The sequence below is a fragment of the Panicum virgatum genome, chromosome 3K (assembly GCF_016808335.1).
Source record: "Panicum virgatum strain AP13 chromosome 3K, P.virgatum_v5, whole genome shotgun sequence".
In the NCBI taxonomy this organism is placed as follows: Eukaryota; Viridiplantae; Streptophyta; class Magnoliopsida; order Poales; family Poaceae; genus Panicum; species Panicum virgatum.
Window position 1 is genome coordinate 46,498,431 of NC_053138.1, and position 26,228 is coordinate 46,524,658.

The window sequence follows — 26,228 nt, forward strand, 5'->3', positions numbered from 1 at the left end:
CTTCCGCCAAGCATCGGATGCTCCGATGCTAGGGGCATCGGTTAAACCGGTGCTGCTATTTTTCTTCGTTTTCAACTGAATTGACTTGGATTTGAATGTAACTTCGATTGTTTCTTCTTCCAAGTGTTGTGTTGATTTCTATTGACCATATTGGGCTGTTTTTGAGCGAGTGTGCAAGATTTCTAAGGCCAACTCAATTTTGATCAAGCTACTAACTCATGAACCCCTCTTAATAGTACGGTCAAGAACTAAAAACTATAAACCCTAGCTAAATCAAGTGTCCTTCATCTCCTTGTGACACTTGAGACTAGAAAGGTCCTTAATATTTGGAATTGAGTCCTTGGCGCGCATGATTGTTTTGAATTGAGGGGTCTCCTTTCATATTTCATATGAGACTAATCTAATCATTGATTTTTCCTTCAAAACACATGTTAGTCGCATACGGTTGTCATTAATCACCGAAACTTACCATTAGCATCTATCGGCCTAGATGCGCTTCAATGTCCCCCAAGTAGGACACGATGAGAGTGCTAAGAGACAGTTCTAGGATGACTTAGATGACATGGTTAGAGCTGTACCTATTAGGGAGAAACTTTTTATAGGAGGATATCTTAATGGTCATGTAGGAACCACAAACACAGGGTTCGAGACGGCACATGGGGGTTTTGGTTTTGGTAGCAGAAATCTGGAAGGGGAGGAAGTCTTAGACTTTGCTGTAGCTTTTGACCTAATGCTAGCCAACACTTTCTTTCAAAAGAGAGAGTCCCACTTAGTGACCTTCAGTAGTGGCCAACACACTAGTCAGATCGACTTTATCCTCACAAGAAGAGAGGATAAACGAGCATGCTTCGATTGTAAGGTTATACCCGGAGAGTGTGTAGTTTCCCAACATAAGCTGTTGGTGGCCGACTTTCATTTTCAGATGTGTGCCCGTAGGTCTAAACAAGCCAAGATCGCAAGAACGAAGTGGTGGAAGCTAAAAGGGGAGATGGCCGAGGTATTCAAGGGAAGAGTTATTGTGGAGGGCTCTTGGAATGAAGAGGGCGACGCAAACTACATGTGGAAGAAGATGGCGACCTGCATTCGGAAGGTAGCTTCGGAAGTTTTTGGGATGACCAGAGGGGGTGGGTGCAAAACTAAAGACATGTGGTGGTGGAACGAGGACGTCCAGAGGGCTATTAAGGAGAACAAAGAGTGTTATAAGTGTTTGTTTCTTGATAGGAGTGCAGATAATATAGAGAAGTACAAGGTGGCACAGAAGATCGCAAAGCGAGCTATGAGTGAGGCGAAGGGTCGGGCTTATGAGGATATGTACCAACGACTGAATACAAAGGAAGGAGAGAAGGACATCTATAGGATGGCGAGGGTGCATGAGAGAAAGACAAGGGACTTCAGCCAGGTTAAGTGCATTAAAGACGATATGGATCAGCTCTTGGTGAAGGAGGATGAAATCAGACTTAGATGGCAAGAGTATTTTGACAGACTGTATAACGGGGATAATGAGAATACAACTTTTAGCTGGACGACTCTTTTGATGACACCAACAGGCGCTTTGTGAGGAGGATTCTAGAATCTGAGGTCAAAGAGGCGTTGAAAAGGATGAAAGGAGGTAAGGCGACATGCCCTGATGGTATTCCAGTCGAGGTGTGGAGGTGCCTAGGTGATATAGCTATAGTTTGGCTAACAAAACTTTTCAACCGTATTTTTCGGTCGAACAAGATGCCTGAAGAGTGGAGAAGGAGTATATTGGTGCCGATCTACAAGAACAAAGGGGATATTCAAAGCTGCACCAACTACCGGGGAATTAAGTTGATGAGCCATACTATGAAGCTATGGGAGAGAGTTATTGAGCATCGTTTGAGAGGGATGACGCGGGTCACTATGAACCAGTTTGGTTTCATGCCTGGAAGGTCAACCATAGAAGCAATTTTCCTAATAAGACATGTCATGGAGCGGTATAGAGAGCAGAAGAAGGACCTACACATGGTTTTCATTGACTTGGAGAAGACTTATGACAAGATACCACGAAATGTGATGTGGTGGGCTTTGGATAGGCATAAAGTCCCAACAAAGTATGTGGCCCTCATTAAGGACATGTACAATAATGTAATGACTAGGATCCGAACAAGTGATGGTGACACAGATGACTTTCCGATTAAGATAGGACTACATCAAGGATCAGCTTTGAGCCCGTATCTTTTTGCCCTAGTTATGGATGAGGTCACAAGAGACATACAAGATGATATTCCTTGGTATATGCTTTTCGCTGATGATGTCGTGTTAGTTGATAAAAGCCGTGCGGGAGTGAATAGGAAGCTGGAGTTGTGGCGGCAAACGCTAGAGTCCAAAGGTTTTAGACTTAGCAGGACTAAAACTAAGTATATGAGGTATGACTTCGGCGCCACTCATGAGGAGGGAGATGTTAGTTTGGAAGGCCAAATAGTGCCCAAGAGGGATACCTTTCGATATTTAGGATCGATGCTACAGAGAGATGGAGATATTGATGAGGATGTTAGTCATAGAATCAAAGCGGGATGGATGAAGTGGCGCCAAGCATCTGGCATCTTTTGTGACAAGAAGGTACCTCAGAAGTTAAAAGGCAAGTTTTATAGAACGGCGATTAGACCGGCAATGTTGTATGGTGCGAAATGTTGTAGAGCACCTTTCACCAAATTTTCCCATCTCAGTTGTGCCTTTTTCAGGTCATCAGGTGAGGACTGTTATCGGTGCCATATACTCATCCCGAGAAAAAAAATACTCCTTTTCTTTCACAACGACCTGAACATGAACAAAGTTAATTCTTCCATTCTCTATAAATCCCCAAATTCATATCTTGCGAATTTTTCTTGATGACTTGCAATTGCAGATGCCTCAAAGGTCTGGTGTTCTACATTTCAGTTAGTCCACTAAAGGTGAAACCAGAAAGCAATTGAACAATAGTTATATTCCTTTTCCATGTACATTAGGATTCTGCTACAATCAGGGTTAACCCAACCGTCGGTAACCGGTTACCGGTCAAACCGGTCCGAACCGGTTCTGGTATGAAACCGGTCGAAATTCAAAATTTAAATTTAAATTTAAAAAAATGAAAAATTCCAAAAAAATCCTAAAAATACTTCAAGGTGCGACGAATCTAATAGTGTCAAATTTTCTCAAAAATTCGTTCATTTAGTATAGTTTGCGGAGATTTGAAGTTAAACAAAAAAACGTGCATACAAAAGTATACAAATACAATATAAAAATAGTACAAAAGAGGGTTGGAGGGTTCATTTAGACTAAAATATGTTATACAAACATTTATTTAGTATACTTTGCGGGCATTTGAATTTAAACCAAAAAAAATTGAATTTGACCGGTTACCAGGCAAACCGACCGGTTACCAGTCAAACCGGCCAGTAAACCGGTCAAACCGGCCGGTATACCGGTAGGAACCGGTTAAACTACGCCTTTTGAATTCAAATTTGAATTCCACCGGTTCCGATCGGTAACCGGTCAAACCAGTCCGGTAAACCGGAACTGGAGCCCGGCAGTTACCGGTTACCGGTCGGGAAATAAAACCCTGGCTACAATTCGTCTCAATTAAATAACTTCAAATAGTTCAAAGAATGCTAGGAGCTGATATTGCTATTACAGATACATGAGCAAAACCACTTGCTTTGTGATGCAATGTGCGTGAACTCTCATATTCTGACAACTATTTCTAGAGAACCTACAACCAAGCTTTTCCCATCGCAGATTAAACATTTGGGGGGCACGTGTGTTGTGGATATCATATTCTGGGTAAAGCACTGAAGCCCTGTCAGTGACGTTTTTACCTGTTGATGCCATCCTACAAACTACATTGATAGGCTGCCGAATTGCCTGTTCCATTCTTCATAAGTACCCAGCTCGCTGGAAGAAACAGAAGGTCTGACCTCATGCATAGCATTCTCGAAGTCCTGCACATTCAAATAAGCAAAATAACTTGAATGCATGAATCAGGCGCATTGCAGGAAAAAAAAAAGAGTTATTAATCAGTGATCAGAAGTGATCCATGGAGTGAAACAACTTTTTTCTCTTTAGATGGCCAGAAACCTCTGATTTCGTGGATTCCAACACCTATTTGACTAATACCTTCAGCATCACAGGTCGCATATCCTCCTTGCTGAGCTTTGTGATTTCAACGCCCCTTTGAAGAGCCTCTCTTAGTGGTCCCATTGAGGCATCTTTCACTAAGTTTTTCATGTCAGATCCTGAGTAACCTGGAAATAACAAACATTATTTAAAGCAGCAAAAATCAGCATGATCACATCAAGCTGCTAAGATAACAGCGATATTAAGAAAATTGGATGGTTATACCTTCTGTTAATTTGCATATTTCACTTGTTTCTTCATCAGAGAGCATGAAAAGTCCATCCTTCTCTAATAGATTGCGGATTATCCAAGCCCGTGCTTCTTCACAACCATGGTAGAGTAAGATTTCTGCAGTGATTTAACTATAAAAGAAAAGAAATAGTGTTACCTGATGAAGGAAGGGGGATGTATAGGCGTTTTGTGAGACGCCTGCGTGCTGCTTCATCCAGTTCTTGAGGTCTGTTTGTTGCGCCTGCCATCATTTTCCACCAAGATATCAGTATCCACTTGGCTACTCCCCATCCATATTAGTTTATTTGATCCACCAACTTTCGGTTTCTTATAGAAATTTTTTAAATGAAGACATGGAAAATTTTACATAATGAACACAAGACTAACATGTGTTGGTAGTCATAGCTAGTGGAGGGTCTTTAGCGTGCATGGAACCGTGGAAGGGGCACATGATCAAGCAAACAATTGTCACGTCCAAAATTTTGTTTCTGGGCCAACTCCTTATACAGCACAGAATGTTTGCCTTACTCTTTTAAAGCTATTCACTGTGTCATGAGATATGGGTACTACAGACCCACCTCAGTGATAGAACAAGGGATTTCCAAGAAATTTCAGTGCCATATAAAGAATTCACATTTCTCTCTTTTTTTTTGGGTGGGGTGGGGGGTGGGGGTGGGGGTTGTACAGATGAAGGATTACTTCAATTTCCTATGCATAAACTTCAAATAATAAATGCCAATGCAATATGGATATACCTTGATGCATTCAAAGAGAAATGCAAAGCTGCAGACAACTATGATTCTTTTGAACATTTTTCACTTCTAGTGAGGTACCTATAAGTAAGATTTGTTCATTTCCACTGTTGAAACCTTCCATTTCAATTAGAAACTGTGTTTTCAGCCTCCTACTTGATTCATGTTCACCATCAGATTTGCGCTGAAATCATGTTAAAGGATGTCAAGACTCAAGAGTCAATAAAAACGATGTACATGGGCATAACAAAAAACCAAGCAGTATTTAGCAAACCTGAGAGAGCAATGAATCTATCTCATCTACAAATATGACAGCAGGTTGGCGACAACTGGCCACACCAAAAAGTGCCCGAACTAGCTTTTCACCCTCACCAATCTGCACCAACAAAAAAATTAATTGTCAATCCTAAAACAGGATTATTATTCCCATTTTCTATTGTGTGGGAATGCTGCAGCTATGCTGCTCTGTGGATGTGGATCTTTATTTACCTTCAATGCGGTGCGGTGCACATGCTATGCTACTGTAAAGTAAGAATAGAACAACCCGAAACACTCCTCAGGATTTTACCGTTGGTTTTTCTTCTCACATTTCTTTATCCAAGAGGGTTTCACAAATGATATGATTTCGTTGAGTCCAGGGAATTAAAGTGAAGGTTGTAGTCATGGAAACAGGTGGTTGCTGCCGATGACCTCACCGGCAACAAGTCAGCCATGATGTGTCAGATGTGCAATGGGGGTTTGGCACAGTGGCTCCCTAAACAACTAGGTCGAGATAACAAACCACCAAATCTTGAGGTGGCCACCTTCTGAAGCATGGGTATGGTCTTATATCCTTAAGAGTCCTTAGAGCAACTCCAACCCACCTCTCATCCCACCCTTACTCTAAAGTTTAGGAGAGAGACACACAAAAAATGTCTCCAGCAGACCCCTCATCTACTTTCTAAGTTTGATAGACTTCTCATCCTGTATTCGAGAGAGAAAAAGAGACTTTTCATCCGGCAGCCTCGATCTCCCACATCTAGGAGCCCCCACCCTGCACTTCATCTGAGCGAGTTATGAGGGGTTTGTTGGAGCTCAATGTAAAGTAGGAGAGAGAAACAGGATGAGAGGCCCTCATTTGGCTAGAGTAGGGGGGGGGGAGTGGGTAAAAGTAATAAGTGGGTACGAAATCTCACCATATGGTGGTCAGTGGACATGCTAATGCACCTTGGACAGCAATCTCCTGTTTCCCATGGCTAAAGCTTCATTTCAATTCCCACAACCATGGCAATAGTTATTATAATTAATCAAGGAAGAATGAACTCCTGGTCAACAATTTATTGTTTCCTTCCAGTATTCTAATCCGTTTAACCCATGCCATCCTGACTAGCCCCTGTTAATATTTACCCTGTAAATTGTAATGTTGTTGGAATTGCTATAGCTAGGCACATTAATTTGAGTATAGACATGCATAGCAAGATATAATTTGATAGTAGAAATTGTAGAATGCATAGCAATACAAAATTTGGCAGTAAAATGATGGAAATAGTAGTGTTAATTTAAAATCAAAACAAGTGCCATACAGACCCATTTGCTTGTGAGTGAACTAGCAGATATGTAGAAAAATGTTGCCTTTGCTTCACCAGCTATTGCTTTTCCAATCATGGTTTTGCCTGTCCCCTGTTGAAAATAGTGCATATATTTAGCATTGAGAAAGGAGAGGCACAAGATAAGAGGATGAGATAAATACATACAGGAGGTCCAAACAGCAGTAGACCCCTTCCAGGAGACCGACAACCACGAAATATGTCAGGACGTAGCAGTGGCCATATCACCATTTCTGTTACACACTTCTTTGCATGTTCCAAACCAGCTATTGCAGTGTGGCACAAATTAGTTACAAGATCCATAGAAATCCTGAAGAGCAAGAAGGAAACTGCATACCTATGTCATCCCAGCGAACATTAGGATCTCTATCCATTATTTCATTACTGACATGTTCAATAAGGCGAGGTTCCAGATTCCTAAGCTTCTCAGGAAGCTCACCATCAGGGCCGCATAGCCTTTCAATACTGACGATTGTAAGTTATTAGTAAGATATGGTGTAAGAATAATAGCTAATGCAAAATCTTTTTTTTTCTCGAACGCGCAGGAGAACTGCACATCAATATATTAAGAAGCAAAAGGGAGGGGTAGAAGCCCCAGGTGTTACAGTTATGGGCATGTATCGTGCCCTTACAACGGACACCTATAGACTATTACAGATAGACAAAAGGGTGGGACCTGACCAAAAAAGAACAACTAAACCGCCCGAAGGTCCTGGGCCAGGAGGTGTGACGCTCCTCGAGCCCCGGCAAAGGACCACCAATGCAAAATCTTTTAGTGACAGACAAAAATAATAGGACTTTGCATGCCCATGACATAACACATTTCAATTATTTAAACTTCAGTTACAAAAACAAACCAAATTTCAGTAGAGTTAAATTTAGACAAAATAGTAACTGTGTTGAATGCGATTTGTTACGTGCTTGGTAGCTTCAAAGGCTGATGGGAAAGGGAGGGGATCAATAATTCTTGCCTGATTCAGAAATTCTTAGTATTTGAGGAGAGTATTTGCACATAATACTGTCTTTTCCGGTCAATAAGCAAATACTCATGTTAACAAATAATTGTCTTATATGTCCATGCAGTCCAGCACTCCAAATGTTGCATTTCCTATGTCAAGTAATTGAGTAACAGTTCCCCATAGCTAAATATTCCATTTATTATAAGAAGTTCACGTTAAATTGTATAAATGATCAGAACTTCAAGCATATCATACTCAGGAACACTTTTACTTTTTACAACATGTCTCCTTTCAAACTTCTGAATTTGTGAAGGGGCTAGTGACTTTTACATGCTTAACAAGGTTTTCAATTCACTTTTCACTGGACAAATGTCAATGAAGTTAAGAGTTCAGTTGGATATCAGAGTCATCCTTAAGGCCCAGGTGCATAAAAGTAACAGAATCAAATATGGAATAATCCAAAAATAAGTCATCCTAATGTGGGACTTGAACCATGGATTAGACAAAGAAACGGGTGCTAATACCGTTAGCTGCAAAGAATCTATATAGCTGTATTTTAACAGCAAAGATACCAGGACAAACAAAAAACTGTTTCTAGAACATCAATGGTGCAGCTCAGCCAAAGAAGAGAAAGATGTGGATAATTCATAATTCTAAGCAATAAGAAGTTAAAAGTGAATGCATAACTGTGGATGGACAACCTAAACTATCACAAGGAAAAGATAAAACAAATTCAAATGGTATCAGGCAGTTGAAATGGAAATACAAACCATTTCCTTGTTGAATCTTCCATGGAATCATCACCTTTTCCAGTGACCCGGGAGATTGTTGTACCTGAGCCTCCATTATTTCTAATAGGGGGTACAAAACCACCACGTGGTCCTCGACGAGAATTCCAGCTTGGCCTCACACCATAATTCCGTGTACTATGATTGTTATCACATTGGGGCGATACAGAAGCACCTTGTGGAACATTACGCCCAGGCTTTTGCACAACATCCAGCTCCTATAAAAGAAAAGAAAAATGCAACCCAACATGGTTACCGAATTAATATAGCACAAATTAGGTTGTCAAGTCATCACCATTATTAGTTAGGGAGCAAGAGTGGGGAGGGACAATGAAAGTCTGAAAGTGTGTTACATGTGTGGCATCATATGATAAGAATATAAGTATAAAACCCTTGGTTAAAGGGTAATATGTGTAAAGGAACTTCTATAGGCAATCAAGAGAAAATCAGTATGAAGAATCAACTATTAAGAGCTACAGAGCAACACTTAATAAACAAGAATTGACACAAATATATTGCCTGCTGGTATAGGTGATTCGAGATTGCATTCAATGGTAGTGGATAGAAAACATGAGAAGTACACAAGCTATGAAAGTATGAAACTAATTGGAGTCACTACGCGTCAATATAGGTTTTCTCTAAAAGAAAACAAAATAGCAGGGCTTATGATAGCAAAAACTGCACCTATCTATTGAAAACCATTGGTGTTTTATGATCAGATTTACTTGGAGAAACATAGAAGCCCTCGTCCAAAATATTTGTCAAACAGGGGCATAAGAATGATATAACAAATAACAGAAGTACAGCTGAAAGTACGTGTTACAAATGTGCATACCATCTTTGTCCTGGCAGTCATAAACTCATTGGCAGGGGCATCAGCTTCATCATTACTTAATGGAGAATTTGAAACTTCACATATAGGACTTCTGAACCCTGTATGTTTCCGCTTTGCATTCTGCACTAACCCACGGGGTTTCACATCCACTTCAAATTCCAGGTAAGCAGGATGCCTGTTACCACTTTGATTTGTTCTAGTTTCAATACCAGCGCACTCTTTAGATGAGTTCTCTGATTTGAACATATTCCTGTCTGGTACGCCATTTGCCTTCAAGGACTTACTGCTATATAATGATGTCAATTTTGTTTGCATCATTAATTTCGAAGCCCTGATGCTTAGCTTCTCATTTTCCATATCAGCTGGGCTTTCATCAATGCTTAGAACCCCTTGGCCGGCAAACTCTTGCCATGTTGGACTCTTTTAAAATTCAACACATGTAGAGAAAGAGTATAACTGTCAGTAGGGAAACAACTAACCGTAAATATGTGCTTTTAAAACAAGGATCAAGTTCCGAAATCACCTTCAGAAATGATCCTATATAGAAAGAAGTTAAGCTAGCAAATGAGTAAAACAACACATATGCAGAATAAGCTGAAAATCGTACCACTTGATCAGCAGCATTTGCTTTGGACTTCTGCAGAAGAGCTTGGAAATACCTCGAACACTTGATTCTTTCGACATTAGTGTCACCCTGCTTTGCAAAAACACAGCCAGCATCCTTTTTTGCGAGCTCAAAAGCTGCACTGAACTCAAAGCACATAAAAAGCAATTATTAATGCAAGAAAGAGGAATTTGTTTGAGATAGTATACAGTAGAGTACAATCTTCCAGAATCCAAGACTATAGAAGCAACAATACCAAATTTCTGATCAAAACATTGCTTTAATAGTTCTCATCAGTTACAAAATTCAGAGGGAAAGAGAACAAAAATAAATTCAAACTTTTACTAACCCTGACCCTGATAAAGATGTAACATCTGATACTGCCTATGTTAAATAGCTGCAAATGTTCCAGAGCTGAAAACCTCGTATTAAATCGGCAGACAAATTTCACAATTGACATTACAGCTCAAAACCTTCCATGGTTATTCGTGTTCTACGACATATATCCTTATTGATTTAGCCAGAATACTATTAACAAACACAGGTGCTGGTCTCAAAAGACTTATATACAAATACATGAGTAAGATGGTACAGATGATGAAAATGCTTCATGCATGAGATAAAATTGTACAAGGGCTTTTGCTTCTTAAATAAATACGAACATAGTACACTAAGGTTTATTAATCATTGCTAACCATAACGGTGCTTAACCTTATACAGCAGCAAATCCTTTTTAGGATGCTAAAGTGTATATCGTGGAACAGCAGCATCACCAATGAATAAGCCTTTGCTATGAAGACTTATTTTATCCTTTGTTTCCCCTTTTAAATTTGACTTAACCACATTACCCAGCTTACTAGTGCTGTACCAGCACAAGTAGTTCCAAACTTCCAATTGGTGGTAACATCCAAGAGCATGTGCATGCAATGAAAATTCGACATATCTTCCAATGTACTACGCGAAATGTTATTTCGGGACAAATGGAAACATAAAGGCATGCACCACCGAATCACTGGCTACACAGGGCACAGAAACATTACACTGCCATGGCCCGCTCTCTAGATCCCCGGAATCCCAAACGTTTGCACGAAACTACCATGAATCAATCAACGGAAGCCTTCACGGCCATCGATTGGGAAAAACGAATTCGGGAGGGGACGGATTGCGCGGGGCAGTGAGTGTTCCGTACCGGTCGCTGTCGGGGGCGCGGGCGCGCGAGGCGGCGGCGAGCCGCGCGGAGGCCGCGGCGCGGATGGGCGCAACGAAGGCGGCTTCCTCGGAGGCCGCGCCGGCGGCGGGGGCCTGGGAGTCGAGGAAGCCGAGGAGGCGGAGCGCGAGCGCCTGCGCCGCCGCGGCGTCCCCGCGCTCGAGCGCGGCGTCGGCGCCGAAGAGGAGGGAGTGGAGCCGCCGCAGCCGCTCGCCCGCCTCCTTCCTCCAGTTCGTCGGGGGCGCGTCGGCATCGGCGGCGGCGCGGGGCGGCTCCGCCATTTGGGGGAGGGGGTGAGAGGTGCGGGGCGTGCTGGCTGCCCGGGGGTTCTCCGTTCCGTTCCGTAACTTCCGTTCCGCTTGCGCCGCCGCACTTTGGCTGTGGTTCCCGCTCTTTTGCGCCGTGGTGGTGCCCGGAGGAGGAAGTGGGCCTCCCTTTGTTCACGGCTATCCAATGGGCTTTCAACTTGGGCCAGGTTAACATGTTGAAAAAAAAAACGCAGCATTAGTACGGTACAAACACCCGGGTCCGATTAGTTGCCGCTTCAGGCGACATATGCTGGAGCCATCGCCTGAAGCGGCGTCTGTTTCCGCGCGGAAGCGCGAGTTCCCCGGCCCATTGGACTGTTTTCGCGATGCGGCCCATATTGGCGGATTGACATATTCGCTGATTGACATATTAACCGCTGATTAACCGCTTGTGTCTTTGACATATTCGCCGATTGACATTAACCGCGATTCACCAACTGCATCGCGCGTCTTTGACATGTTATATTTGACATATTAACGTATTTAACTGTTTGTAAAAAAATTGAGCATTCTCAGGAAAAACTAATTAACATTCACAGTTTAACATTCTTTGTTGAACCGAATCTCTTCAAAAAAAACAATTAACAATTTTTGTTTAACATTCTCAGTTTAAAATCTGATTCCTTAGGATCTGGAGCAATGATATCCTTTTCATTTGTCTCATGAGGAACAAAACAGTGCAGTGAAACATCTTCAGTTATCTTTCAGTGAAACAACACCTGTAGAATAACAATCTTTTCATGTATGCTTATTGAGCAAATTATAAAAGGCAATTCTTACAGAACAAACAAACAATCTTAGTTTTGTACAATATCTCACATGAAATTGTACTTCTTCATAAACAGAGTACTTCTCAGATACCAAGAGCTGAAAAATCTATGTCCTTTAGAAAAGAAATTTCAAGTCATTAAGAGAAAATGAGTAGTTCTGAGCATAGATTTTTTTGTTCACAACCATAAAAAATTTGTTCGATCATAATCATTTCAATGTTCTCATGCATAAACAGAACATTGTTATGGGTTCGAGAAACTCACATGTCTCTGACGAAAGTTTTTCATAAATTCTGACTCGACCTTGTTAAACCTGCTTGTTAATAATTGAAAGAGGAATTTTGCACGAAGATTATTGACATCTGACTGCAAGAACAGATTATATATATAGAATATGTTATGCTGTGAGCTATTACATCATAGTATAAGTCTTATAGGATACATTATGCAGTGAGCTGTTAGGTAATAGTATAACTTACATTTGAGAAGAGGTCAATGCTTGAACCATTAAATGTTTGCATGAATTGGATGACAAAGATTCCAGAATCATATCTAAGCATGTTAGTAAACATATGTTAGGGCATTTTGAACAAGTTTCTTGAAAATGGATGGAATCAATGTAAAATAAAACTTACTTGAAAACATGTTTTGGAACTGGAATGTAACTTACACCAAACTCATTTATATTGTAGCTAACAGAGGTAGCAAAGTTGTTGTTGAAGAATTTTCTAAAGTTATAAATTAATGAATGCACAATTGGTTTTGCAGTTTCAGAATTCAAATCGGAGTCGAGGACATTGAAGTTCTTGGTCATGAAATTGACAACAATCAACACCCACTGATTGTTAAAATGACAAGGAATGTGCACCTAGAAAAAAAAACATAAATATTCAGTAGTTTGTTGTAATCCAACAGTTTGTGTATCTGATATCAATGAGTAGAAATAAGAACAAAACTAAATTACCAGTCCAACTTTGTGTATCTGAAATCCAACAATTTCAAGGTAGTTGAACTTGTAACAATTAAAATTTAAGTCTTGTTTCATGAGAGTAGACTGCAATAATAAAAGAAAAAAAAGAATTATATTCTAGGAGTGAATAAAAAACAAAAAATAATAATGTGTGATAATTACAGAATACTTACCACTACATTCTGCTCAAAGTAATATTGAAAGATGTGCCCTTCAACATTTGCAATTAGTTTTTGATGAGAAGAAAGCATTTTTGAAAAGCAATCCATGACATGGATGTGTATCCAGCCGCCTTTCATCATTAACAAAGATAATTTATACTTATCTACCCAACAATAACCATTCTGGAAAACTCTTTCACTCCTTCCATGAAAATAAAAATGCACATTTTAGAGTGGAGGAAAACATTTCAGAACTTGGAAAAATAATACTGAAACATGTTTTGTACAGCGGAAGAAATATAAGGGTAATCATACCTGTTCTCTTTTTGAATATTGTTAGTCATTGCAAGATAAAGTTGAATTTCTAGCTGACTTATTTCAATCATTTGGATTTTGTCATTCTGAGTTTGTTGCTGAGCTTCATCTTCAATCATATCTGCACATTTATGAAAACCTCTCTGCAAACTTTTCATCAAGGAATCATTCATGTCTTCAATTTGTGCAGTAACTATGTTCTTTTCTACATGTGCAGTTGCTGGGTTTTGCTTAAACTTGTCAGCATCCAAATCTTGAAACAGATCAAAACTTGGGAATTCGTTATCATTTTTTGAATTACCATGTGCTGATAAAGATCTCCCATAAAAACGTTCATTCAGTGATAGTCCGAAATATTTGTTTGGTAATGGTAAACTAAGCTCATGAAGCTTTGACGCTGGCTGGCTCGAACTGCTTATATCTTTATGCTGAGCATTGTGGGAAGTTGTAGGCAACTGTGATGCTGTAATCTTCATATCCAGAGGCATAATCAGTGTCTCTTTTTGTTCTTTATTGGTCACTACAGGTATTTCTTTATTCTCTGAACCTTGGGAGGAAAAAACATATATTCTGATTTAGTAGTTTGCTTAAATAAAGAAATAGTACACTTTAACAATATAAACTATTGATAATAAAACAGATGCAGAACATAATGTAAGACAAAACAAAATCTTTGACTTTTTCAAAAGAAAATCAATAATAACAAGCATGCAGAACATAGTGTTTGTGAAAGAAAGTGCATAAACTATAACATTGACTGATTATTCATTTCTACAACGAATAATGAGGAGGAAACTCTGAAGTCCAAGGTATAACTACTGAGATGTAAGCATCTAGGCCCTCAAGGTATGTTTCGGTGATTAATGACAACCATTATTGTGACTAATGAGTTTGTGCAGCGTAATGAATCATTATCGCTCATTTGGTCATATGTCAAAAGATGCCACTCAATTTCATTACTCAAAAAGGCGATCTCGGTATTCAACTCAAGATTATAACAAGACTAAGGATCTTTCTAGTCCTAAGTGTCGTAAGGTTGAGAAGGACACTTAGGTTAGTATATGTTTTATAGTTTTGTAGTGATCGCACTATTAAGAGGGGTTAAGGCCAAGTAACTTGAGCATGGACATGGTCAATCAAAAATGGATGCACACTATGGTCACTCAGGTTTCTAGAAGTTCAAATAAGTGGCTTTCAACTTATATCTCAAGAATATTTGGATTTCATTCAAGACTCAAATCGGAAAAGGCAAAATCAGGAAAAAGTCTATACACCGGTTTAACCGACACTTTCATTTTTCTATACGTCGGTTAAACGAAGTCAGCAGAGTCTGGACAAGTCAATACACCGGTTAAACCGACGTGTTTGAATTTAACGTCAGTGCATTAGTCCAAAGTTGGTTTTTCCAGGGTGTTTCAAGGTTCTATATACCGGTTAAACCGACGCTGTTTGAATTAAGACGTCGGTGCAATTGACCAGTGAGATGGTTTTTCCAAAGATTTCAGAAGTTGTACTCACCGGTTAAACCGACGATAGGTTTGAGTTAACATCGGTGCAGTTGTCCAGAGACTTGATTTTTCAGTTGATCAGTGGACAACTACACTCACCGGTTAAACTGATGATACGTCAGTTAATCTGCCCAAGTTGTAACAGCTAGTTTTCAGAATGGGCAGTTTACACTCATCGGTTAAACCGACGCTGACTATTGGAGGTACGTCGGATTAACCGGCGCTACGCAGTTTTCTGGCAGCTTTTCTCCAACGGCTCTATTCGTGTGAGCTGCCTATATATACCCCTCCAATGGGTCATTTTGCACTCTCTTAACACCAGGCAACATTCATACACTCATACATTGTTGAGAGCCATCTTGAGCTTCATCTTCCACATATTTGTTCATTCAATCAATCAAGAAGCAAGACTAAGCACTTGAGTAGAGAGAAGCTTGTGTGCATCTGTTCTTGGTGATCGGTTCTTGCTCAAGTGAAGGCCCTAGCTTGTTACTCTTAGTGATTGGCAGCACCTAGGCGATCTTGGTGATTGAAGGTGTTTCTTCCTGAGCTTGCCAACGATTGTGGGAGCCTGAAGAAGTTTGTACGTGGCTTGAGCTCCACCACGCCGGGATGGTGAACGGAGACTCTTAGTGAGCACCCTCGTCTTGGTGACTTGGGAGGTGACAAGACTCTTAGTGAGTGTCACAACGTGGATTAGGGGTGTGTGCCAACACATCGATACCACGGGAAAAAATCTGGTTGTCTCTTGCCCACTCTTTACTTTCAAGCACTTACTTTCATGCAATTAATCATGTGCTTGACCTTAGAGATCATAGCTTAGCTCTACCTTGCTTAGTTTCATATCTAGTTGTATCTTTATAAGCTTGTGTAGTTTGCTTAGCTAGCCGGTTTGTGAATTGAGCCTTACTAGTATTGCATAGGTTAAGGTTGCTTTACCTTGTTTTAGAAATTTGAAAAAGACCCAATTCACCCCCCCTCTTGGTCCATCGATCCTTACAATTGGTATCAGAGCCTCGTTGCTCATTTGGATCATTAGGCTTCACCGCCTAGAGCTATGGCCAAGATGGGAGGTTCGCCGCCTCACTTCGAGGGCAAGAACTTTGCATATTGGAAAGTTCGTATGACCGCGTACCTTGATGCGATTGCCCCCGAAGTGTGGTTGGCAACAAAGACCGGGTTCACCGGAACTCCTACCTCGGAGCAATTAAAATGGAATGCTAAGGCTAGAAATGCAATTTTCGAAGCCATTAGTGAGGAAGTCTTTGTTAGAGTAAATGGCATGGACTTAGCAAGTGATATATGGAAAGAGCTAATTGAAATTCATGAGGGCTCTACAAAAGTTCGTGAACAAAAATATCACTTGTTTAGAGCTAAGTATGATTCATTTAAGATGCTAGCTCATGAAAATTGCAATGATATGTATTCTCGCTTGAATGTCATTGTCAAGGACATTAATGCTCTTGAAGTTTCTAAAATTGACAGTGGCTCCATCAACCGTAAGATTCTCATGCTCCTTCCGAAGCCCAAATATAACATCATCAATGCTATGCTTCAAAAGGAGAATCTTGATACAATGGAAGTGGGAGAGCTTGTGGGCGAAATTCGCGCTCATGAAATGGGGATCCTTGGTATGTCCGAAGAGCCAACTACGAGCAAATCAATTGCTTTCAAAACCAAGGCCAACAAGCACCGCAAGCTCAAGATGGTCAAGCAAGAATCAAGCTCAAGCAATGAAGAAGATCATCATGAGAGCTCATCCGATGAAGAAGATGATGGAGAACTTGCTCTCATGATGAGAAAGTTCACACGCTTGAATGACAAGATCAACAAGAAGGGTTTCAACTTTGACCCTAAAAGAAGAATGTTCCGGCCATGGGGAGATGTCAAGAACAAAAATTGCTACATTGCTCCAAATTGCCCCAAGCCGGACAAAAGAAAGAAGGACAACAAGAGCAAGCATCGCCATGATTCAAGCGATGATGATGAAGATGAGAAGAAGAACAAAAACAAGAAATTTGGGAAGAAGAAGAGCCATGACAAGAAGACCAAGCTCTTCCCGAAGAAAAAGGGCAACACCAAGAGAAGCTTCTTGGTAGAAAAACAAGAGTGGGTGACCGATGTCTCATCAAGCGAAGAGTCAAGTGATGAGGAAGAAGATATCGTCACCATCGCCCTCACCAATGAAGAATCATCGCTACCTCCACCTACCATGTGCCTCATGGCAAAAGGTAAAACAAAGGTGAACTACAAAGCCGGTGGAAAACATTGGGTACTTGATAGCGGTTGCTCTCAACACATGACCAGCAATGATAGCATGTTCACCTCTCTTGAAGACCCCGGCGATCATGAACATGTCACCTATGGTGATAACTCAAGGGGGAAAGTCTTAGGTTTGGGTAGAATAGCTATCTCTAAAGATTTATCTATTTCTAATGTCTTGTTTGTAGAAGCACTTAGTTTTAATCTTATTTCTATTGCTCAATTATGTGATCTTAGACTAACGTGTACCTTTGACAAGAATGGTGTTATAGTAACTCATGAAGAAGACAAGTCATTGGTATTCACGGGGTTTAGGCATGACAACATTTACTTGGTGGATTTCTCTTCAAAGCAAACAAGCACCATGACATGACTCTTCACCAAGTCGTCTCTTGGGTGGCTTTGGCATAGAAGAATTGCTCATATTAGCATGAGCAACCTCAAGAAACCCCACAAGAGAGGGATGATCACCGGCTTGAAGGACGTCACATTTGACAAGAACAAGCTATGCAAAGCATGTCAAGCCGGGAAGCAAGTTGCAACACATCATCCCATCAAGACGATGTTGTCTACCTCCAAGCCGCTCGAGCTACTTCACATGGATCTCTTTGGTCCAACTACATACAAGAGCATTGGTGGTAACCTCTATTGCCTAGTAATCATTGATGATTTTTCATGTTACACTTGGGCCATGTTTCTAGGCGATAAGGGTGAAACTCCGGAAGTCTTCAAGACATTTGCAAGAAGAGCTCAAAGGGAGTACAACTCCCCAATTGTGAAGATCCGGAGTGACAACGGCACCGAGTTCAAGAATATGAAGATTGAAGAATGGTGCGATGAAGAGGGCATCAAGCATGAGTTCTCCGCCACCTACACGCCTCAACAAAATGGAGTAGTGGAAAGAAAGAACAAGACACTCATCACCCTAGCAAGAGCAATGTTGGATGATTATGGCACGTCCGAGAAGTTTTGGGCGGAAGCAATCAATACGGCGTGTCATGCATCCAACCAAGTGTATCCCCACCGACTCCTCAAGAAAACTCCATATGAGCTCATCACCGGGAAGAAACCAAATATATCCTACTTTCGAGTCTTTGGTTGCAAATGCTTCATTTACAAGAAGAAAATGCTCGGTAAGTTTGAGAGTAGATGTGATGAAGGTTTCTTTCATGGTTATGCATCAAACTCCAAAGCATATAGAGTATTCAATCAAACCTCCGGGTTAGTTGAAGAAACATGTGATGTGAAGTTTGATGAATCTAATGGCTCCCAAGAGGAGGTTGTTGGCTATGACGATGTAGGTGATGAGGAGATTGATGATGCTTTGAAGAAAATGTCCATTGGGGATATCAAGCCGGAAGAGGTGCATGAAGGCAATGATCAAGGGGGAGGGCCTTCCTCATCTACACCAAGCACCTCCACGGCACCCCAAGTGGATGAAGATCAAGACAAAGATGATACACAACCTCAAGAAAATGTGCCATCGCCAACACCCCAAGTCCAAGAACAAGAAGAGCAAAGTGTTCCACCACAAGCACAAGTCACCCATGATCCACCCCAACAAGTATCCACGCAAGTACCGCTAGTGAAGCATGGTCGCATCTCCAAGGATCATCCAATTGGTCAAATCATTGGTAGTCCTTCCAAGGGAGTAAGAACTCGCTCTAAGCATGCTTCATTTTGCGAATATTACTCGTTTGTTTCTTGTATTGAACCCACTAGTATAGAGGAAGCACTTGAGGACTCGGATTGGGTGATAGCCATGCAAGAAGAATTGAACAACTTCACCCGCAATGAAGTTTGGGTCCTCGAAGCTCCTCCGAAAGACAAGAACATCATCGGCACCAAGTGGGTCTTTCGAAACAAGCAAGATGAACATGGGGTGGTGATACGCAACAAAGCAAGACTTGTGGCATGTAACACCCTAATTTAAATTTCAGCATTTTTAATAAATTTAATTGGTTTTATTTAATTTTTTCTAAGGTTATTGTGTTTAGACTTGCATTTAATTTAATTTTGTTCCTTAAGTAATTAAAATTTTATCATAGGTTTAAATTTGATGTGCATTCATGCTGGTGCATATTTTTGTTGGAGTGTGGTTTGAATTCAAATTTTGATTTGAATTCAAATCTTGTTTGAAGTAGAAATAGAAAAGAGGAAAGGAATGGAAAAGGAAGGCCCAAACCCCAACTTCCCAGCCCAAACCCACCTCTCTCTCCGCGGGCCCAGCAACCCCGGCCCTCACCTCGGCCCAACGCGCTCGCTCGCGCCAGCGCCGAAGCCCAGCTGCAGCCCGCCAGCCTCCCCGGCCTGCCCCGCGCCACGCAGCCTGCGTCGCCCCCCCCCCCTTTGCGCCTGACCCCACTTGCCAGCGCCCACAGAGCGCCCGCCCCTTCTCACTGACCGCCCGGACCCACTCAACAGGGTCATCCCCTTCCCCTCGCCGCGCGCACACAACGGAAGCCGCGATCCCCGCCCGAGACCTCGCCGGTTTCCTTCTTGAGCGCGCCCGCCCGAGATCCCGGGCGCCCCCTTTAAACCCACCGAGAACCCCCCTGCTCCCTCCAACCCTAGCCGCCACCCCCACGCCGCTCTGCTCCGCCGCGCCGCACGCCGGCGCTGCCACGGCCACAACGCCCTGCCGCGCCACCGCTCCTGCCGAGCCCCACCAGAGATCCGCCCTGAGCCCAGGGTTCACTCCGAGCTCGCTTGCCCCGATTCGAGCCACGACCGTGCCGGAATCGCACCGGACCGCCGCCGGTGAGTTCCTTGATTTTTTTCGAGCAATTGCTCGCCGTCGTCGCCCCTCCGGCCATCCTGACCCCTCTAGCATCCCCGCAGGAGCTTCCCGAGCCGAACCGCAGGATCCCGAAGCCCGGAAGACCACCACACCGCCCTGTCCGCGAGCTCCGCCCTGACCACGCCGCCGGTACTCGTCGCCGACCACCCCTGGCTGCAGCTCCGGCCGTTTTGGGCCCTCGGTAAGCACCCTCAGGCCATCCCGAGCCTTTTGCGCCTTTTGCCGTAGCCCGTAGCCCCTGGCGTCGCCCAGAGCACTCGCGCCGGCGAGCCTCCGCCGCGCTGACCCGCCGTCGCCGGTGCATCCTCCGCCACAGACCTCCCCGAGCCCAGTAAAGGCCACGGGTGGATCACGCATGACGCGTAGATCCTCCCTGACCCAAGCCTGCTCGATTTCGAGCCCTGGAACGCTAGGACCGCCATCTCCGGCGACTCTGCAGCAGAGCGCCGCCGCGGGAGCGTCGCCTCCGGCGACTCGCGCCGCCGCCCCGCGAGCCAAGGAATCGGATCCGCCCGATTCGTTTTGAACGGCCACGATTAGATCCCGCGCCGATCTGTTCTTAGCCCTTAGATCTAGATCCAGCGGCCAGAAACCGCGCATAACGGTTCGGCCTGGTTTAGTTGCTAAAGAGCCCCTGCACTTTTTGTTATTCAACCCGCCATCCTAGCCAGGGTAGAAGTAATTACGTTAGGGTCCAGTTTTTAACACTTAACCCCCTGGCCTTTCTGGAAATAGAACCCGCCGTCCTTTGCCGCTGTTTTTGCAAGTTAGACCCTAAAGTTTTAGTTTAATTACGTTTTAGTCCCTGGTTTTTGCAGAAAACCCCCTGGAACTTAGTTTTTCTCGCAGATAAGCCCCTAGAACTTGTTTTTAGCCTAGAAAATGCGTTTTAGCTCCGTTTTTAGCGTTCTTTATATCCACGCGATCGTTGTAACGCGTAGAAGAGTTCTAGAGTAGTTTTGTGCGCTGTTTTCATGTATTGTTGTACTGTTTCTTAGTTTTTGTTAGTGTTTGCTTGTATGCTTATTGTTGTGCGTTGTTTTGGCCATGTGTTCATGAGTAGACGTTGATCCATCTGAGGAGCCCCAGTACCAGTACCAGGAGCAGCCGTCTTCCAAGCAGTTTGAGTAGTAGCCAGAGCAGTACGAGGAAGGCAAGTATAACATGAACAACCTATCACTTTTAAATACAATTTCATACTGCATTTTAATACTGTATGCCTATAAGGACTTTCCTAGCCACTTTATATCCTTTATATATACCTTTGGGTTGCATTTTGGTTAGTTGTGCTAGGTTGCTGCGCTACAACATTTTCTGGTCCTTTTTAATTAAATTGATTAATGTTTTACTGGAATTAAATTCTGAGAGTGGCACTCTGTGTGGCTTTAGTGGCTCACTTCTCGTTAAAATTGGCTTTGTTAGAAACATGGTTTAGGGGGCCAGCACGGTGCTTAGTGCTTGGTTGGTCACTCTCCATAAGGACCGGTTCATAGAGCGACAACCTGGGACAACAGCGCTACCACAAGACTGGAATGGGACGGTCTTGGCTTACTAATTAGGCCATTTTGGTTCGGGAGTAACTTACCGACGGGGCATGGGGGGTGGTGAGCTTCAATGGTGGCCAGGCTACGAGGCTGGTCTGTGTGTCTTGTACCCCCTCGAGGTGGTTACCATCGTTGCGGAGCCTGATTCCTTAGCGGTTACACCTTACCAACGTGTCCTTTGTAACGGCCTCGTAGTGAGTCGCTAGTCATCTCACCTAAGGAAGTGTGATGAACAACTGGCGTAGCTCACGACTTGTGGGTAAAGATGTGCAACCTCTGCAGAGTGTAAAACTGGTATACTAGCCGTGCTCACGGTTATGAGCGGCCCAGATCCTCCTTTTGATTAGTGGAGTTATCTCCTTCCGACGAGGGAGGTGCTTCTCGGGGTTACCTTGGTGGCTTGGTTTCGGTTTGGTTCTCAGTAATAGTATGAATAATTCTAATTAATTACTATGTAACTGGGTTAATGGTAATTCATCAACTCGTAGTAAATAGCTTTAATAAAATTTTGCCAACACTTAAAATCTAATGCAGTTGAGTCAGCCAACCTTAGAGCCTCATAGTTTGTGTTATACTTGTTGAGTACGGTTGTGTACTCACCCTTGCCTCTTCTCTACTTTTTCCTCTTGGCTACGCTACTGCTGCTTAGTTCCTGCCGACGCGAGGGAGTTCGTTCAGCGCTACCAGGACTACGAGGACTTCTAGGTGTTCGTCTCCCAGTCGACGTCCCTGTGGCGCCCTGCTTCAGCTTCGGAGAGCTTTATACGTATTTTGTACTTCGCTTCCGCTGTATCAGACATTTTGTCATTATTGTAATAAATAACATTCATATTTCGATTTATTATATCTTATTCGTGATATGTGCTATGATATACTGTTCATTCTGTTGTATATACGTGTGACTTGATCCTGGCACGTATATGATTGCTCGGTTTATGTTCTTTTATAAACCGGGTGTTACATGGCAAAAGGGTTTTCTCAAGTTGAAGGTTTGGATTTTGGTGAAACTTTTGCTCCGGTCGCAAGACTTGAAGCTATCCGCATCCTTCTTGCTTACTCTTCACATCAAAATATTAAGTTATATCAAATGGATGTGAAAAGTGCTTTCTTAAATGGCGTAATTAATGAACTTGTTTATGTTGAGCAACCTCCCGGGTTTGAAGATCCGAGGAATCCTAACCATGTTTATAGGTTGCACAAGGCACTCTATGGGCTCAAACAAGCTCCAAGGGCTTGGTATGAGAGGCTTCGTGACTTCCTAATCATGCAAGGCTTCAAGATCGGGAGGGTGGACACCACGTTGTTCACAAAAGACGTCAACGGGGATCTTTTCATTTGTCAAATTTATGTTGACGATATTATCTTTGGCTCAACTAATGATTCACTAAGCCATGAGTTTGCTACCATGATGTCTAGGGAATTCGAGATGTCCATGATTGGCGAATTGACCTTCTTCCTTGGTTTTCAAGTCAAACAAATGAAGGAAGGGATATTCATCCATCAAGAGAAGTATACAAAAGATATCTTAAAGAGGTTCAAGATGGATGAGTGCAAGCCAATCAAGACACCCATGGCAACCAATGGGCATCTCGACTTGGATGTGGACGGTAAACCGGTTGATCAATCCCTCTATCGTTCTATGATGGGGTCTTTGCTTTACCTTACCGCATCTAGGCCCGATATAATGTTTAGTGTGTGCTTGTGTGCCCGCTTTCAAGCTAACCCAAAGGAATCACACCTTTCGGCTGTGAATAGGATCCTTCGGTATCTCAAGCACACCCCTAGCATAGGCTTGTGGTACCCCAAAGGCGCTAGCTTAGATCTCTTGGGATACTCGGATTCAGATTTTGCCGGAAGCCGTGTTGATCGCAAGAGTACCTCCGGGGGTTGCCACTTGCTTGGGCGTTCTCTAGTTTCTTGGTCGAGTAAGAAACAAAATTCTGTGGCTTTGTCCACCGCGGAAGCGGAATATATAGCGGCCGGTGCATGTTGTGCCCAAATTCTATATATGAAGCAAACCCTTTTGGACTTTGGTGTGAAACTAGATAGGATCCCACTCCTTTGTGACAATGAAAGTGCCGTAAAAATTGCCAAAAATCCGGTTCAACAGTCTCGCACAAAGCATATTGATATTCGCCATCACTTCTTGCGTGATCACGAAGCCAAAGGAGACATATCTCTTCAAGGTGTGAGATCCGAGGAGCAATTGGCGGATATTTTCACAAAACCTTTAGACGAGAGTACCTTTGTTAGGCTAAGGAATGAGCTTAATGTGTTAGATGCGGCAAACGTCATGTAAGTTGCCTTGTCATATAGAAAAATGCATACATATAGGACACTTGTCTAACCATGGTAAGATAGTGATGAGCAAGGGTTTAGCTAGAGGTGGTGGTCCACTTGTTTTCCTCTAGGCTTGAAGAAAGGCTCATCATGAAGAAGCTTCCCGTGGGTTCAAACTTGACAAGTAGATCTTAAATTCTTGTTATGCATTTCTTGTCATATAGATGTGCACTTCATGTTTACTTTACTTTCGCATGAGGTTGTAGTTTGCATTATCATTGCATGCATAAGGGTCACAAAGGAGATCACTTGATGAAAATGAGACTTGTTTCATATACAAGATCTTAATTCATGAAAAGTGAAAAGAGCAAAGTGTTAGGTGCGTTATTGCCTAGTGAGTCATGTCATAATGAGTTTGAAGCTCTCTATCTTCAATATTCCTATGACAAGGCTCATACATTTTATTTGGCGCTTTGTCTCTCTTTGCGACATTTCCTTGTGTTTTAAAAAAAGTTATTTAAGCTAGTGTGCTATCCTATTTATTTTGAGGGGTAAAGTCGCCTATGCAAGTCCATTAACTTGAGTCTATTTGAATTTTATAAGTTTATTGGACTTAGCATAGAAGAGTGAGCTGAGAGAAGGGTTTTCGGGTTCACCGGTTAAACCGACGCTCAATGGATCTATACCCATCGGTTTAACCGGCGTTACTAAGTTTCTGTCTCAGCTCAGTCAAACCAGACGTTCAACCGGCGTATTCAAAAGTCACATCATCGGATCAACCGGTGAACGTAACACAGATATGACCTGTCAATCAACCGGTGTTAGCAGCGTTCAACCGACGAGTTCAAATTGCATATTGTCAGATCAACCGGCGTTCAGATGAATTTTTGCTGGAGTCTCGGGTGAACTAAACCGACACAATCAACCGGCGTTCAAACCCTATACGTCGGATCAACCGGTGTTAACGAAATTCACGGGGCCCACATGTCATATCTCTCTCTCGCCCGCGGACGCTCGTCTCACTTCTTTTGATTTCCCAACTCAACTCGCCGCCGTCGCTTGGTCCGCCTCTCCAGCGCCGCCGATCCACGCCGCCAGCACTATGCGCCGCCGCCGCTCCACACCACCACTGTGCGCCCTGCACGAGATGGTATACGGAGACGCAGATCCACCGCGCAGAGCTATGATTGGCGGGATTGCACCTTCTCACGAGGCGATCTCTCAGTGCTTCCGCCAGCCATTTCCAGCGTCGTATGCCAGAGTACCCAGCTTGCTGACCCCAGAGGCATATGCAGTACACATGGCCCTCCGGAGGACTTTGCTACCGAGGAGTGGCTACCCAGAGGGGTTTACAGGTTTGCAGCAGCTGCTACTACTTCAGATCCTCACTCACGAGCCGTTTGATATAGTTGACTTCATTTTTGCTGAGATCGAGGATGTGATCACTGACGGGATGGGGGTCGTGAGGCAGTTCCCCTATGCACACTGGATCAGCTATATTTGTTCGATGATTGTACCAGCAAAGTCACCTGTCAGCAGTGTGTACCGTCAGGATGAGGCTCCCCGGTTCCCAGTTTACCGACCGACAGCACCACAGGACCGGAGGAGGGGCAGACAGGCCGAGAGAGCTGCCATGGCACAGTTGTCACTAGAGGCACAGGACCGTGTGGTACAGGAGGATGAGGCACTACTAGCTGCCGAGGCACAGCTTCCCGGAGGAGACGATGAGATACACTGGTCTGAGCTTGAGTCAGACTCCTCCGAGGACGTCAAGTACTTTCCTGCAGCAGCCCCAGCTAATCACGACCACGAGGCAGGGGGTCCAGAGAGCCAGCCCCAGAGTCACCTGCTGCTGCTACAGTCATAGAGTCACAGGCGACTCAGCCGTCCGAGCTCACCTCTCTTCTTCAGCAGCTTGTCACTCAGCAGCGAGAGGGCCGGATAGCACAGGAGGAGGCCAGGAGAGCCCATGAGGCTCAGCTTGCAGCGATACAGAGGGAGGCCGCCCGAGAGCGTGCTGCAGCGGAGGAGCGGTTTGTCGGCCTTATTGATCGAGTATCACAGAGGACAGACGCTCAGTTTCAGCAGATGCAGCTGGGCATGATGGCGATGTTCGGGATGATTACACATCTTTATACTCACACCGGACTCGCCCCGCAGCAGCCAGGACAGCCAGGCCTTCAGGGTGTTGGAGCACCTCAGCTTGCAGTCACTCCAGCTCCAGCCCCTACTGCA

General features: G+C 43.3%; 2 protein-coding genes across 3 annotated transcripts; one reads left to right on the forward strand and one right to left on the reverse strand.

The window, feature by feature from the left end:
- Positions 1-988: 988 nt before the first annotated feature.
- On the forward strand, positions 989-2,933 carry LOC120700963. Its single transcript, XM_039985147.1, has 4 exons — positions 989-1,399; positions 1,519-2,106; positions 2,703-2,710; positions 2,867-2,933. Exons 1-4 carry the CDS (start codon positions 989-991, stop codon positions 2,931-2,933), a joined length of 1,074 nt encoding a protein of 357 aa, XP_039841081.1.
- Positions 2,934-3,560: 627 nt separating this feature from the next.
- Positions 3,561-11,417, reverse strand: LOC120699357 (ATPase family AAA domain-containing protein FIGL1-like). Of its 2 annotated transcripts, XM_039983334.1 has the most exons (13): positions 11,058-11,415; positions 9,872-10,010; positions 9,265-9,684; positions 8,412-8,647; positions 7,020-7,147; positions 6,830-6,948; positions 6,663-6,755; positions 5,371-5,472; positions 5,178-5,280; positions 4,502-4,585; positions 4,339-4,434; positions 4,114-4,241; positions 3,561-3,938 (listed from the first exon to the last, which is right to left on the reverse strand). In XM_039983334.1, exons 1-13 carry the CDS (start codon positions 11,354-11,356, stop codon positions 3,837-3,839), a joined length of 2,049 nt encoding a protein of 682 aa, XP_039839268.1. In that variant the 5' UTR covers positions 11,357-11,415; the 3' UTR covers positions 3,561-3,836. The 2 variants fall into 2 exon arrangements, with proteins under 2 accessions (XP_039839268.1, XP_039839270.1); XM_039983336.1 differs by lacking the exons at positions 3,561-3,938; positions 4,114-4,241; positions 4,339-4,434 and having other exon boundaries at positions 5,100-5,280; positions 11,058-11,417.
- Between the last annotated feature and the right edge of the window lie 14,811 nt (positions 11,418-26,228).